The sequence below is a fragment of the Glandiceps talaboti genome, chromosome 6 (assembly GCF_964340395.1).
Source record: "Glandiceps talaboti chromosome 6, keGlaTala1.1, whole genome shotgun sequence".
NCBI classification, from domain to species: Eukaryota; Metazoa; Hemichordata; class Enteropneusta; family Spengelidae; genus Glandiceps; species Glandiceps talaboti.
In genome coordinates, this window is record NC_135554.1 from 13,616,323 (window position 1) to 13,633,250 (window position 16,928).

The 16,928-nt window shown below is 36.3% G+C and overlaps 1 protein-coding gene and 1 long non-coding RNA gene across 2 annotated transcripts; both read left to right on the plus strand.

The window, feature by feature from the left end:
- The first annotated feature begins 1,477 nt into the window (after nucleotides 1-1,477).
- On the plus strand, nucleotides 1,478-11,115 carry LOC144436869 (macrophage mannose receptor 1-like). Its single transcript, XM_078125730.1, has 10 exons — nucleotides 1,478-1,544; nucleotides 4,500-4,773; nucleotides 5,113-5,183; nucleotides 5,667-5,961; nucleotides 6,435-6,505; nucleotides 7,504-7,524; nucleotides 9,317-9,590; nucleotides 9,910-9,980; nucleotides 10,445-10,739; nucleotides 11,052-11,115. Exons 1-10 carry the CDS (start codon nucleotides 1,478-1,480, stop codon nucleotides 11,113-11,115), a joined length of 1,503 nt encoding a protein of 500 aa, XP_077981856.1.
- Nucleotides 11,116-11,397: 282 nt separating this feature from the next.
- LOC144436312 (uncharacterized) lies at nucleotides 11,398-12,662 on the plus strand. The gene is made up of 3 exons (XR_013480950.1): nucleotides 11,398-11,422; nucleotides 11,977-11,997; nucleotides 12,581-12,662. It is a non-coding gene; the product is annotated as an uncharacterized LOC144436312 (long non-coding RNA).
- The last annotated feature ends 4,266 nt before the right edge of the window (nucleotides 12,663-16,928 follow it).

Here is a 16,928-nt window from a genome sequence, read left to right on the forward strand (position 1 = left end):
CTTAATTTAATATACAAATGCAGCGTATTAGCTATATATTCCATGAGACAGTCAGGTACACCTTAAATATACTACTTTTTAAATTTCATTTAAGGCATAATTATACAATATCATCAAACAGGAATAAATTATACGAAATTTTGTGCAAGTATTTGCACCCGAGTGAAATATACTGTATACTTAATTTGTGTGACTTTACGAAAAACAGATCTTCTAATGAATATTCAAAGCAATTAATTTTATGAGAACCAACCATGAAAACATTTTACTTTTAAGGGTACGCATGTCCGAGGCTATGTTTAGAAACCACCAGTATATAAATTGTATGTGTATACGTGTTACTGTAAACTTTTGCACCTTGGCAATCTGGTGATAGGTAAGTATGGTTACATATGAGCACCTTTTCCATTTTGCGAAGTTTCCCTTGTGGTTTTATATGTGCAATAGATATTCCTCTTGTAGATTACCGACAAACTTACTGTGGCGGGAGGGAGTTCATATAGAGATGAAATATTGATAATGATTGCGTTCAACAACTCTTTCGTTGGAAATTTGCTCTGAATTGTGCCACGTTCCTTTTCAGAGCAGAAAGTTCCATGCTGTTCTATTAGTCATATTTGTTATTTATTTCACGGAACTCTAGCAGGGTTGTATGCACATTTGAATCTAGGAGTATTGTAACTATCGGTCACAACACTTTATCTGCCAGTTACTTTTGTTCGTTTGTTTGTTTGTCTGCTTATTTTATTCAGCAAATTAGCAAGGAGTACAAAGTAAAATCGCCTACAACACCAAATTTCTGTGTTTGGATACTACATTGAGGCCGAGGTCGGAAAACTAATTTCCACTCTGGTCCAACATTATGCGACGGGATTTTTCGACAACACTTTGACAAAACCCATATTTATGTCACATGAAAAATAAACATAATTGGACATTTAAATAACAAGACGAACAGACGGAGAGCTACCAACAGAGACGTTTTGCGACGGTTGTCGAAACGATTAGTATTCGTGTTTGAAACAGAACTCTACAATAAGTCGCCCTGAACAACATTGCAAAATTAATGACGAGCTCATTTAATTTTGAAGTTCCTAAATTGTGGTAAAACTAATAGTTTTCCATTAAAACTTCTTTTTATTAATATGAAGTCGAGCCAAAAATACCTTATATTTGTTTTATGATTCCAAGATTACAACTCCATTTTCACTACCTTTTCCCATTTTACAACACCATTATTTACTGATGTCCTACTATCATTTTTTTTTAAATTTGGGCAAGTAATGAAGGGGGGGAGAGTTTTTTCTGTAATCGAAACAGTAGATTCTTCAGTTCGTAGTGGCCCACTTAAGGCAATTTTATGTACACGTGTATTTCAGATGTTAAATAGAGCAACGAGAGATGATCATCTTTGATATTTTACAGATCAATTGGAAAGCCGGACTTTGCTTTACTTCGCTGTGTGGGAATTAAGGACATGACGGTGGACATGAAATGCGCCATCGCACTTCTCGCCGTGGTCCTTGCCATTTCTGAAGCAGCAGGTAGGGTCAACGAAAATGATTATTTTGGTATTGGTGTCAGCCTACTATAACATCGTTTATTTAGAACAAAGTCATCGACAGCGTCAGAACTAGTGTTTACAAAATAATTTATACGACACTCGCAACAGAGTACGTACAAATGTCAAAATACATGATAAAGATACCACACACACGTAATTGGCGAGAAAACTCAATTATTTGTTTAAATATATGGTCAATTGACAGTGTCGACTCCTGATCAGGTGTCCTGTATTGTTTTGTAGGCGCCCAGGCGTAAATAACATTAGTATTTTGTGTTTTCTAAAAATGAATGTATGTATGTATGTATGTATGTATGTATGTATGTATGTATGTATGTATGTATGTAAATGTGCCTGTGGGTGTGTGCCTGTGTCTGTGTCCGTATGTCTCTGCCTACCTGTCTGTCTGTCTGTCTGTCTGTCTGTCTGTCTGCCTGCCTGCCTGTGTGTGAGCGTGTGTTAAAAAAGCCAAAAGAGTCGTGCAGTCGTGACCTACAATTGAAAGGTACATGACAAGACATGAGTGTAAATTACGTGAACAGCAGACCTTTTGGTCGCAAATGTCGAGTGGTAATTAGTACATGATGTCCTTAAGATTGTGAATTCGTAATATATACTGGCATATGCCCACGCACGTTCACACTTACGTATGCAGTATCTGCAAATCCCCTTGCTACCCGCATGCTATGAGCAATCTTTTGTAACTGATCTCTGGATGGATTTTGCTTGTGTCTGAATTTATATCAGACACAAAAATAAAGCCTGCCATAAATAATAAATAACTTCGGAAATAAGATAATTGGAGATAATTCTACAGATCGACAATAATAACAGAGGGCGACAAAGGGTGAAGAAGTCGCCGGCACTGTAAAAAAGAGAATATATTTATGTCTGGATCGGGTCATGATGTTAACTCATTGTTATATATATATATATATATATATATATATAGTATCAAGTAAGATACACAGGAGCCCTTACACAGTGTTTCATGCTTACGCAATCATTGGACGACTAACGGTACAGTCAGCGATGTTCTACTATAAAAGTTCAAAAATTCTAAGGTTCCATTTCACGTGATATGGGCGCCACAGTGGAAGTTGGTCAGTACATATCTATTTTGATGTCGGCACTTAGTAAATTGGATTTGTCAGCGTAGATGATACATAGTTTTTCTGCCAGACAGAGATCACATCGCTTTGAGACATTAGAATAGGATGGTGCGCGTGTGATGACAGACCAGTCGATGGTATACTCTCGACCTTGACCTTTTCTTTTCAAGTTCCAGATATGCTTTGATAATGATAGTTCAGTACAGCATTGGTATCTCTCATTGGTGATAGATTGTTTGTGGTTGGCATGTCGGAGTTTGAAACTGTTATCCGTTAAACCAATGTATTGCTTGTTGCTACCGTTGGTCTTAACATTGGCACTGTACACGATATTACTGGATAGGCATTTTCCTCCAAGGAGGCACATGTCCTTAACTCGGCAGTTGCAGGCTACACTCACTGCATTTTTCTCGGGTTCCATTATCTTTTCATTGTGTGCTTTAACAATGGATGCCACGTTCCCCATGCAGCTATAGCTCACTTTGACGTTGCCTCTGTGAAATATTTTGTGCAGTTTCGACAGTTTATATATATATATATATATATATATATTTGCCTTTAACCTATACCGACGTCGTGTTTTTTTAGTTGTCATATTAAGCATTGTGATTTTGTATGGACAGGCGTTGTGCATACTTATGCATATTCACATTGTTTATTCACATTATCTAAAAATAAAATGGGCTCACACAAACGTAATGGAAACGTGAATATATTATAGAAAATGCAACATATTAGTTTATGTTGCATTTTCAAGTAAAGTCCTCATGCATAATTGCTTACGGTAATGCAACGATCGTTATTAAATGTGATGTTTTCCATTTATAACAAACTAAATTTTTCGTAAACATGAGTGAAAGAACTACTGCAACCTTTTGTCATGCTATACCGTAGAGTGTATTAAGAATATATAGGAATGTGGTGAATATGATTGTAGTTTTGAAGGCCGTCACAGATAAGCATAGTCTTTCCTGTTAACCTCTCGTAGCACATTTAGTTTTAACATCGCTAGGAAATACTGGTATAGTAATGGTGTTGGTCAATCCTACAAACACAAACGATAACGAGTTCCAAAATCATATATATATGCACTCATAGAGAGAGAGAGAGAGAGAGAGAGAGAGAGAGAGAGAGAGAGAGAGAGAGAGAGAGAGAGAGAGAGAGAGAGAGAGAGAGAGAGAGAGAGAGAGAGAGAGAGAGAGAGAGACGGGCGGGCGGGCAGGCAGGCAGGCAGGCAGGCAGGCAGACAGACAGACAGACAGACAGACAGACAGTATTATTTTTTTTATTTACTCTGTAAAAGACCGCTCCTGAGGTTTAATTTGGTTCAAATTTTGAGCAAAATATTTCGGGGCCCCCTCGGACCATCAACATGTTTATGCCCCCCCCCCCTCGTAAATTCTGGTATAATAATATTCGGGAATAAATATCTAATAATAGTAAACATATTGATATAGTATTTTGGTCAGCAATACAGAATACTTGAACTAATCACAAGGATAACTTCCGTATGACCATACCCTTAAACAATCACCATTGTCTACACTCAACCCGTTTCAATATAAAACTCTTCTTTTATTTGCTAGAGGTATCCATTTATTTAGATGAACAGCTTTCTATACTGTATATCAAATTTTTCATATCCAATTAATATTCTTTAAGAAGCATTCGAAAACGTTTGTGAAAACTAAGAGGCGACATCAATTATTATAGTTCAAGGATAAACAACTAAATTATTTCATTTAGGCCTCAGACCTCCTCCCCCCCCCCCCCCGATTCCATTAAATTTAAGATAACATTGTATTTTGTGTATTCCGTTTTAGAGGACAAATATATTCTGTATGATGAGACTCTCACTGCAAACGAAGCTGCAATAGCTTGTCATAGTAGGGGAATGAAACTGGCCGTTGATGGCAGTCCACTGATACATCAATATCTCATTGACTATATCAAGTCTGAAGGCTTGGGAGGTCAGGATTTTTACATCAACGCCCGTCGATTCGGAGCTGAATACAGAACATTCGATGGCAAACTTCTTGAATACACTGCCTGGAGTAGCGGTGAACCAAGTGGAAATGGCGACTGTATTTATATGAGGTTAGTTTATCTACATCTATCTGATACGTCTGTCTGTCTGCCTGTCTGTCTGTCTGTCTGTCTGTCTGTCTGTCTGTCTGAGAGCATGAAACATAGCAACCGCGACAACTTCAATATAATTATTATGTATATGCCTTTAGTACGCTGCCACGAGAATGACCATGAGTATTTTAAATTGGTAACAAAAGCAGACATGCAAATGGTCGATGCAACTGGCCAAGTAACAGAAACAGCATGGACGCAATTGATTCAACATAGTCAGTAGTAATACACTGTATTAACAAATTGTTAATGTTTCATGTAGCTGTGTAATACGTTTTTCCTTGTTGATGTATATAGACATGGAACTGAATTCCGATGGGACGACGCGTCTTGTGGCGACAGAAGACGGTACATTTGCGAACCTGGAGGTATGAAGCCTAATTTTACTTTCCAACTAGTGACTTGTAATTCCAAGAATTCTTGTATTAATACACATAAGGTTTAATTGGTATACTGTTAAAAATGCATGATGGACGGACGTTGTGCAAAAAAAAGTTCTCATGGGATACATCATATTGTTATCACGTTCGAAACGACGCATTTGGGCAATTTCATGCATAAGCCCATAATTCTCCTTCCAATCTGTCTGCCTCTCTGTCTCTCCCTTTGGAAACGACGAAGTTTCGAAATGAAAATAGTTTATCCTTCCCCTTTCTGTGTCAGCTTTTCCACTGTATGATTGTCACGTCTGCCTGCCAGCCTGCCTGCCAGCCTGCCTGTCTGTCTGTCTGTCTGTCTGTCTGTCTGTTTCTTTCTTTCTCTCACTCTGTCTCTCTCCTCTCCATTTTAGTTGTTTGCTTATGTATACATATAAATAATTAAATTTTTTTCTTAACTTTATCAAATTATAGATGAGGCTGTAAATGAACTGATGAGCAATTATCATCTCTTCAATGATCAGAAGATACCGTCAGATGCGCTCAATGCTTGTGAAATTGCTGGACTTGAATTCGCCAAAGACCTAAATGAACAGATTCATGGTGCCTTAGTCTATAAAATAATACTGGCAGGGAAAAGTGGTCGCGATTTCAACATCAATGCCAAGGAATATGATGGTTCTGTCAGATCCTACGATGGTCAGGACTTAGAATACCAACCATGGGCATCAGGGCAACCAGATCTCTCTAATGGTTGTATTTATTTGTGGTAGGTGTTCACGTATAATATTTACACTGTAGCAAATAATATAGACAAAGGCTTCCTAACGTTTTCTATATCACATTGGTCTATTCTATATAAGCTACCTGGATGAAGCTCAAACCAAAGAATAGTGGTCTGAGGATGGGGCAATGTTTCATAATTCAAGATGGCGAATGTCTCTTTAACTCTAATTCTCAATGAATGGAAATGTCCCTATACTTTCATTTTTTGTCAAGTATATGCATGTAAACGAAATCATATGAAGACAGTCTTGAAAACCTTGATTCTTTGATGGCAGAGTATCTTAAACATTATAATCTAGATTTGCAACCTTATGATTTCATCTGAAGTGTTCTATCAATCAAAAGTTTCATAAAACATAGATCGATAGATCGGTTCACATATATCATTCGATCAACATTCGAATATAACTATATGTTGGCTAGCTGATTTTTTGTCTCAACATTGTCTTGTTCTAGGAGTTCAAGAGATTACCTTTGGGATGACACCGGCTGTGATAGTAAACGAGATTACATATGTGAAGGTCAAGGTAAGTTAATCTGCCTTTAAAGAATATGTCTTTTAAAATAATTCGCTGGTGTTTATACAGTTGGTTCGGGATTAATAATATGTGGTATACTTTGGAGACTTTGTGAACATTCAGAAACATTTGAAATCACAATAACTTTCAATTTCAAGATAATACCATAATTACCAACGGTTCAGAGTAACAAACTTACTGTTACAGCACAGACGTTGATACCTTGTAAAGGGATAGCAGTGCTTATAACTTTTCAATGATTAAGTAGAGGAAACTACTGTGAGTGGTTCCATGTTATTTGTAGTCTGCAGTTGAAATGTGGCTACTTTTATGTAAGCAATATAGCGCACACATGACTGAAACGCCAAGGTAACCGCGTTGTATAGTACTTTATCGAGCCCCAACATGACTAATAGGTATATAACATGTGAATATTAATATTGTTCAAAGGAATGAGGACTCAGTGCATGGATAGCATGATTGTTGTTAAAAGGACATACAAGACCATAAGCCCTAATAAAGATTGTTTGGTTCCGGTTACCCCGACCCCACCTAGTTTTCAATGCATAATTTTCTTTTTATGTGTTCGAGAAAAAAATAATAAAATGGCGATATTGTGAAGTCTCGCGAGAAATAGTGGATGCGGAAAGTGACATAATCTTAAAAAAAGACAATAATTATTAAAGTATTCTTCCAATCTGTAATGGATGAACATCTTATGAGATGAAACCAATTACAAAAAGACCAAATGGAAAACAATGGAAATCATAACTACATGAACTAGACACTCACACATGAGAAAATAAATATAAATAAAATAATATAAAAATTCTACCTACCCCACCTTTTTCTAAAATTGAGCATGATTGGAACCACACACGTTTTTTTAGGGCTAAGCATGGCGTTATACACTATGTTTTATCATTATTAGATCCCCATTTGACTAGTTGTAGACATAATATAACAAAACACCATACTAAAAGTAACTTTTGTATGTTTCATTGCAGCCAGTCTGTCTCAGGAAGAAAGTAAGTATTTATCAGATTGATGGAGACAACCTGATCCAATCATCTGTTATGAAACATTGCAGAAGTGTGTTGTGTGTTATTAATATATATATATATATATAATCAAAGTAACGTTGGTTGGAACTTGAGGTGCTTAGTTGTTACTCCGAGTTTCACGCTCAAAGCGATCATCAGACAACTGGCAGCTACTCGTTGTGTTACTGTATTTATATGTGTAAGGTGTGAGAGAATTTATTGAAAGTTAATTGTGTATTGTTTCTATGCATACAAGGGGTCCTCAGATTTGTCAGGTGATGTTACTTTTGAAGTTCGCTACTTTGATTATTCCCGCCCTGCTTACCCAAGCATCGAGCACTCTATTCTACGAGTTTGAAACTATTCACTATATATATATATATATATATATATATATATATATATATATATATATATATATATATATATATATATATATATATATATATATATGCTACAAAATATTCAATTTGATAAGATATTATTGCATGATGAATAAAATATAACACACTGTTATTATAGTAATAGTGTTGCTACCACCACAGCAACATTTTGAGTTTGAAGGAGATGTGGTGATATACATACAAAGAACAAAAGATAGCTCTTTCGAGTCAAGTACTATATAATAGTTATTTTCTATGTAAAGATATAGTGTGAGTAGTGAATATAGTGAATAGTAACTTTACGTCAGCTCATTCTGCCTACTGAATAATCGGAATCGATAATATTCTACGGGAACGACGTGAATTTAACGTGATTTAACGTGATTGCCTTGTTTGTAAATTAACCATGGCAAGACAGGGAAGAAAGCCTCAAAGGCTCATATAATCCCTTGTAGTGTTCATATACTGGTCCAGTCTAATTTTAAAGTTCACAACAGTTTTGGCTTGGATGATGTGCTCTGGTAAACTGTTCCATTGAGATATGATACGCTGAGAGAAGGAATATTTCCTAGTATCCAGTCTAACTGTAGATTTAACAAGTTTTAGTGAGTGTCCTCTTGTCCTGTTGGTTTGGTGAAGCTTAAATAATAGCTAATAGTCACTTTTATCAAATCCCTTGATTAAACGAAACACTTGAATCAAGTCGCCTCTCCGCCTTCTTTCTTCCAATGTGGTTATATTAAGCGTCCTCAGTCTATCTGCATAACTTACATTTCTCAGTTCTTGTATCAGCTTTGTAGCTCGCCTTTGTATTTTTTTCGAGAAGGTCAATGTCTTTTTTGTAGTATGGGTTCCACAACTGAACGGCATATTTGATATGTTGTAAGACTAAGGAGTTGAACAACTTCATGATGACGAATTCTGATTCGTGTGAAATGTTCCGGTTGATGATACCCAGTGTCCTGTTTGCATTTTTAGCTGCAGCTGCACAATGATGACTGGTTTTCAATGAGTTGTGAATCAATACACCCAAATCCTTTTCTTCAGTTACTGAATTCAGTGGTTTATCATTCATGATGTACTTGTGTGACTGGTTTGATGAACCAATGTACATAATCTTACATTTGTCCGCGTTAAAAGACATTTGCCAGTCTTCAGCCCATGTAGACAATCTGTTCAAATCATCTTGAAAATTGTCACTATCTGCCGGAGAATTAGTAGTTGTACACAACTTGGTATCATCTGCAAATTTGGATCAAGACGTCAGATTTTGCCTTCATACGAGCAATTCAAACATAACATCACATCAATGACACATGGAATTCCAAGATGTAAAATCTATGTTACTGAAGGACAATGACGTTACTGACAAACGAATGTTTATTGTATTTTAGAGGACAAATACGTTCTGTATGATGAGACTTTAACTGGAGACGAAGCTGCAATAGCTTGTCATAGTAGGGGAATGAAATTGGCCGTTGACGGCAGTCCACTGATACATCAATATCTCATTGACTATATCAAGTCTGAAGGCTTGGGAGGTCAGGATTTTTACGTCAACGCCCGTCGATTCGGAGCTGAATACAGAACATTCGATGGCAAACTTCTTGAATACACTGCCTGGAGTAACGGTGAACCAAGTGGAAATGGCGACTGTATTTATATGAGGTTTGTTTATCTATATATATCTGATTCGTTTGTATGTATGTATGTATGTATGTATGTATGTATGTATGTATGTATGTCTGTCTGTCTGTCTGTCTGTCTGTTTGTTTCTGTTGGGGCACATACAAAATGGCTCTGGGTATTTTAAAATGCCTGGTACATAAAGCAGCCATGCAAATGGTCAAAGCAACTGGCCAGTTAACAGAAACAGCATGGATGTACTTGATTCAACATAGTCAATAGAAATACTCTGTATTGACAAATTATTAATGTTTCATGTAGTTGTGTAATACGTTTTTCCTTGTTAATGTGATGTATATAGACATGGAACTGATTTCCGATGGGACGACGCGTCTTGTGGCGACAGAAGACGGTACATTTGCGAACCTGGAGGTACGAAGTCTAATTTTTATTTTTCAACTGGTGTCTTTTAACTCTTTGAATTCCAGTATTAAGCTTGGGTATCCTGCTAGAAAAAATCCATGCATGATGAAATCTGTGCAAAAGAAGTGAACATAAGATGCATCATATTGTTGTCCTGCTAATTATAAGCAACGACGAATTTGTACAATTTCATGCGTAGTAATTCGAAATGACAAAATAGTCTCTCTCCTCTCTGCTCGTCTCCGTCTGTATGTCTGTTTGACTGTCCCACCTTCCCCCCTTTTCTCTCTCTCTCTCTCTCTCTCTCTCTCTCTCTCTCTCTCTCTCTCTCTCTCTCTCTCTCTCTCTCTCTCTCTCTCTCTCTCTCTCTCTCTCTCTCGCGCTCTCTCTCTCTCTCTCTCTCTCTCTCGCCATTTTAGCCGTCTTCCTACATATAGATAATTACACTTTTTCTTAACTTTATCAAATTATAGATGAGGAAGTAAATAAACTTATGAGCAATTATCATCTCTTCACTGATCAGAAGATACCGTCAGATGCGCTCAATGCTTGTGAAATTGCTGGACTTGAATTCGCCAAAGACCTAAATGAACAGATTCATGGTGCCTTAGTCTATAAAATAATACTGGCAGGGAAAAGTGGTCGTGATTTCAACATCAATGCCAAGCAATATGATGGTTCCGTCAGATCCTACGATGGTCAGGACTTAGAATACCAACCATGGGCATCAGGGCAACCGGATCACTCTAATGGTTGTATTTATTTGTGGTAAGTGGTCACGTATATTATTTACACTGCAGCAAATAATATAGACAAAGGCTTCCTAACGTTTTCTATATTTCACATTTTCTAGTTTATATAAGCTACTTGGATGGAGAGATGTTTCATAAGAGAGGGGAATTCAAGATGGCGGCGAATGTCTTAATTCTCATTAAATGGAAATGTCCCTATACGTTCATTTTTGTGAGGAATGTATGCCATACAAAGAAATAGTTTCAATGATAGTCTTGAAAATCGTGATTGTTTGATGGAAGAGTATCTTAGAAAATATAATCCAGATTTGCCTCCTTGTGATTTCAGTTTGGATGTTGTGGGTCAATATGCAGCCTTTCCATGCAGCCACCATGCTTTCTTATACTTTTAATCTTTTACGAAGCATGCATTCTGCCAAAGTTTTCTTTTTCGAGTGAACTGGGTTACCAGCGATGAATCTTTGTACAGTATCAACCAATACCACATCTAAGGTGTTCTATCAATCAAAAGTTTCATAAAAGATAGATCGATAGATCGGTTCACATATATCATTTGATCAACTTTCGAATATAACAATTTCCTGGGTAAATTAGCTGATTTTTTTGTCTCTACATTGTCTTGTTCTAGGAGTTCAAGAGATTACCTTTGGGATGATGCTGGCTGTGATGGTAAACGAGATTATATTTGTGAAGGTCAAGGTAAGTTAATCTGCCTTTAAAGAATATGTCTTTTAAAATAATTCGCTGGTGTTTATATAGTTGGTTCGGGATTAATAATATGTGGTATACTTAGAGACTTTGTGAACATTCAGAAACATTTGAAATCACAATAACTTTCAATTTCAAGATAATACACTAATTACCAACGGTTCAGTGTAACGAATGTACTGTTACAGCACAGACGAAGTAACTTTGTAAAACAATACCAGTGCTGATAACTTTTCAATGCGACCAGGTACAAGAACCTGCTGAGTGGTTCCATGTTATTTTTAGTCTGGAGTTTAAATGAATTAAAATGTGTCTATCTTTATGTAAACAATATAGCACACCCATATATATATAATGTGGATAGTGATCATAGTTATGTGGACTGCATGGATAGCATGATTATTGTGGCAGTACATGAACGATGACTCCATGCATGGAGTTATACACAATGCTTTATCGTTACCATACCCCCATTTGACTAGTTGTAGACACATTAATATGACAAAGCGCCCTCAGACAAGTCACTTTTTTATATTTCATTGCAGCCAGTCTCTCTCAAGAGCAAAGTAAGTACTAGTATTCATCAGATTGATGGCGACAACCTGGTCCAATGTATGTATGTATGTATGTATGTATGTATGTATGTATATGTATACTTATCAATCTTTTATTAAAGATGACAGTGTTTTTCTGCTGTATATTAAAGTAATACTTTTGTACCACTTGGCTCAACAAGATTTTTAATTTTTGGGGATTTACATAGCAACCCTAAAAGATGGTTTCTTCGAGTCAAATACTATGTAATAGTTATTTTCTCAATGCATAGTGATAATTATTAATCATTGGAATTAAGAATAAGCCTTTGGAAAGATATAGTGCTTGAAAATAATGTAATATTCAGATAGTGAGTAGTAAATATAGTGAATAATAACTTTACGTCATCTCAATTTATTATTTGCTTACTGGATAATCGGATAATATTCCACAGTAATGGAGTGAATTTTATGATCGCGATGGCAGATACTGCCTTCATACGAGCAATACAAATATATAACATCTGATCAATGACACATGGAATTCCAGGATGTAAAATCGAAGTTACTGAAGGACAATGACGTTACTGACAAATGATTTTTTATTGTATTTTAGAGGACAAATACGTTCTGTATGATGAGACTTTAACTGGAGATGAAGCTGCAATAGCTTGTCATAGTAGGGGAATGAAATTGGCCGTTGATGGCAGTCCACTGATACATCAATATCTCATTGACTATATCAAGTCTGAAGGCTTGGGAGGTCAGGATTTTTACGTCAACGCCCGTCGATTCGGAGCTGAATACAGAACATTCGATGGCAATCTTCTTGAATACACTGCCTGGAGTAGTGGGGAACCAAGTGGAAATGGCGACTGTATTTATATGAGGTTAGTTTATCTATATCTATCTGAAACGTTTGCCTGTCTGTCTGTCTGTCTGTCTATTTATCTATCTATCTATCTATCTATCTATCTATCTATCTATATATATATATATATATATATATATATATATAGAGAGAGAGAGAGAGAGAGAGAGAGAGAGAGAGAGAGAGAGAGAGAGAGAGAGAGTACATCAACATCTCCTGACGAGTGATTTACTCTCGAAACAGGCTTGTAGAGACGAAAAACCCGACTTGATTTTCTTCTACCCTCAACATATATATATATATATATATATATATATATATATATATATATATATATATATATATATATATATATATAAATTATATATATGTATATATGTAATTACTGACTGCTACCTAATTATGATACCTGCAAATAATCAAATGTATTGTCTATTTGAAAGTAACGACTCAACAACGTCAGTTGTGCTGCTACATTATCACCATCGGATATTATTGTTCGTGTAATACGTTTTTCTTTCGTTTGATATATTCAGACATGGAACTGAATTCCGATGGGACGACGCGTCTTGTGGTGATAGAAGGCGGTACATTTGTGAACCTGAAGGTATAAAGCATATTTTCATTTTTAAACTGAAATTTTACAACCCTGGCTGTAAGCTACTCTATCAATATAATTAATTGAGACTGGAAATATTGTCTTGTAGTATAAATGTGGTAGGTAGAGATAATATGTCCAATGCTCACTAGGTAAATCGACTGATCAGTTTTGTTGTAAAGTGAATATCACAATACCGTGAAGCTTTTCTGATTGATACAACCACGCAGAAACCAACCAACAAGAAACTGCAAATGCCATACTTCAATAGCGAGATTTTTTGTGCTACATTTAGGCTAGTGAAATAAACCATTTCAATGTACTCCATGTAGACATTCGGGCGCCAACGTTTTTTCTTAGTATCAAACACCCAATGATGGGCGCTTAAAATGTCATTTGCGGTGTCCATTGGATGTCTGTATGGTGGCATGTGTAGTCCATTTAACTTAGACAAAATGTTGCAAGAAGCTGCACTCATTCAATCTTGTTACCTTGAAGTTAAAGTCCAGCATGTCTGGTTTCTGCGTGGTTGTAGCAACAGAAAAACTGCAGTATTGAAATTCGCTGTAAGTAGCTCAACCATGGTTTAGTCATGTAGGCGTTAGCCAAATATTTCGTCATATGAAAATCTTTTAACTGATCATTTGTTTCGTTAATATACATCGCCCTTCTCCAAAATAAGGGTTAATTTTCATAGACATCTCTCATATCGTGTTTATCCATCCATAGATGATTCGGTTTTCGAGGACCTAGCCAACTATCATTTGTTTTCCTCCAACCCGAGTCTACCACTAGTTGCATATGCCGCCTGCCAGGCTGCAGGGCTTGAACTTGTAAAAGACGTGAGTGATGTGACCCACGGTTTGATAGTATACAAAATAATACTGGAAGGGAAAACTGGTTCAAACTTCCACATCAATGCTAAACAGTACGATGGCGTTGTGAAAACTTACGAAGGTGAGGAATTGACCTACCAACCATGGATATCAGGTGCACCGGATTGGACTGACGGTTGCATTTACTTGTGGTAAGGAATATTTAAATTATGAGAGATGGGCCGTTTTCCATTTTGACACCACTAGTGACATAACATATTACAATTAATTGTTTATTCGTTCAGCCAATGAAAATATGAGTGAGCTAAGGGGCTTTGTCACTACGAGTTGCAAGACAAGTTGTGACAAAACCATTAGGTCTCGAGCATTTTCCGACTGAATGAAGAAAAGTTTTGGAGACTAACACATTCCTAAGTTGGCCACCCATTAGACAGGGAGACATGTAAAACTATTTAGATCCTTAGGTTGAAAGGTGTAAGCTTTAAAAAATAAGTTGACTTCCCACCGCCTCGAGGAAAGAAAGTACACATCTGGATAAATTTACTTTATCTATACCAGTTGGCACGTTAGCTCAGCTGATTAGAACAAGTGTCACTTTTCTTCCCTCATTTATAACAAATTCGTATACATTCCCTTTTTGTTTCAACTTGGCTCTATCTTCACTTATTCATACGTTTATTTTTTCACATTATGATATTCTAAATTAAGAGACACTATTCTTTAAAACAACAAATACTTGTTGAACAACTTAATGACGGTACTGGATGCTCATAGGAAAGAATGGATGGGTGAAAAGTAGGTGGTATTGGAACTGATTTATTGTCCTTTAATAGGAATGACAGAGACTTTCTGTGGGATGATGCCGGCTGTAACGATAAAAGAGGTTTTGTCTGTGAAGGCCAAGGTACGTCATACTGTATGCAAGTGTGTTTGGTGTGCAGTATTATGTGGCTTTATACCATGGCTGTCATTTCATTTTTTTTACTTACTGTGGATTCATTACATCGGAATTGATTAATACCAACATCGAGACAATCTCCTCTAATTCTTTGCGTAAATCTTCTATTAATGTATTATTGATGGATGGATGGCAACAGAAACATTAATCTCCCTGAAACATTTGTTTCACCAAAACAGTTTATTTACACCGCGAACGAATCGTATTACCATTAATCGAGAACAGGGTCCTGTTCGGGTTAATAGTAACTTGTTATGTCAGCATTGATTCGTGCCCACGTTGATGATCAGAGGACACTAACAAGGGAATGCGGAGACTGTAATTATAATACTGTATAACTATATACTAATATAGGAAGATGAACAATAACCATTGCTTTACCATTTTGTTTCAGGTCTATCACAAAATGAAAGTAAGTCAATTAAGTGTTTTTGGCATAACTGAAAAATCCAAATTCATTCACATTGTTTACACCGATTTGTAAGTGATAGTCACAAAAAAATGTTCAGTTGCTATAAATAAAGTCCTAAAAAGCCCTTCGACATTAGATACACACTATTGCTATAAGCCAACGGTACTTCAAAGTACACAAGTAATTTCACTCTGTAAGGTGCTCCCATCTTTCTATATTCAACGTTAATCATTTCTGTGGTAGATGACGCACTTGGCAATAGTTTGCGAAATATAGTAATACACATAACATCACTTAAACCAGCACATGTATTCTTACAGAAGACAGATATACCATATTTAATGATGAACTAACCCACCAAGAGGCAGTGACGGCTTGTCAAATTAAAGGGCAGAGACTTGTAGTAGATAGCGACCCTCTCATTCATGACTATTTGGTTGAGCTGATAAGAGGAAGCGAGATGAACGGACAGAATTTTTGGATAAATGGTCGTCAAGTTGGAGGTCAATTCCAAACGGAGACGGGCGAAGTATTAGATTATACTGCTTGGACAAGTGGAGAGCCAAGTAGCTCTAACCAATGTGCTTATTTATGGTACGTATTTGTAGATATTTGAGAGATTATATTTATTAAACGTTGTCCACATTTGTGTGTATGAACTTATTCTTGTTTTAATTTGTATTTTACAGGTGGAACAGATCTACTATTAATCACCAGTATACAAAATAACCTCATTTGACAAAATTCGATAAGAAATGATGTTACTTTTTAACAAGAGATGTATGTATCTCATGGAGAGAGAGAGAGAGAGAGAGAGAGAGAGAGAGAGAGAGAGAGAGAGAGAGAGAGAGAGAGAGAGAGAGAACATTTTAATTGGACTGTTTTTATAGTTTGATAAATAAAAGCACAACAAGTTGATTAAATGTAAATAAATTGAAAGTCTCTACAATCGTAAATAACAGACGTTGGAGAGTCTTTCGTCAACGCATAGTACACTTAAGTGGGTCTATTTTTTCTCTAATAACGCAAAATAACTCATAACAGTTTCCTACATGTCTTAATGTTTTGTTTTCATTTCTAGGAACTCTAAAAACTACCAATGGGACGATAATGACTGTGGGAGCCGAAAGAGGTACATCTGTCAGAGTGAACGTACGTACATAGTAACAATCCACTAGTGAACATGATGAATATATGCATATGCCTTCAGAAAGTAAATTATGAGATGAACATTTAAGTCAGACTGCACCTGTCTGTGTCACTTTTTGTATGCATTTCACATATCTTGC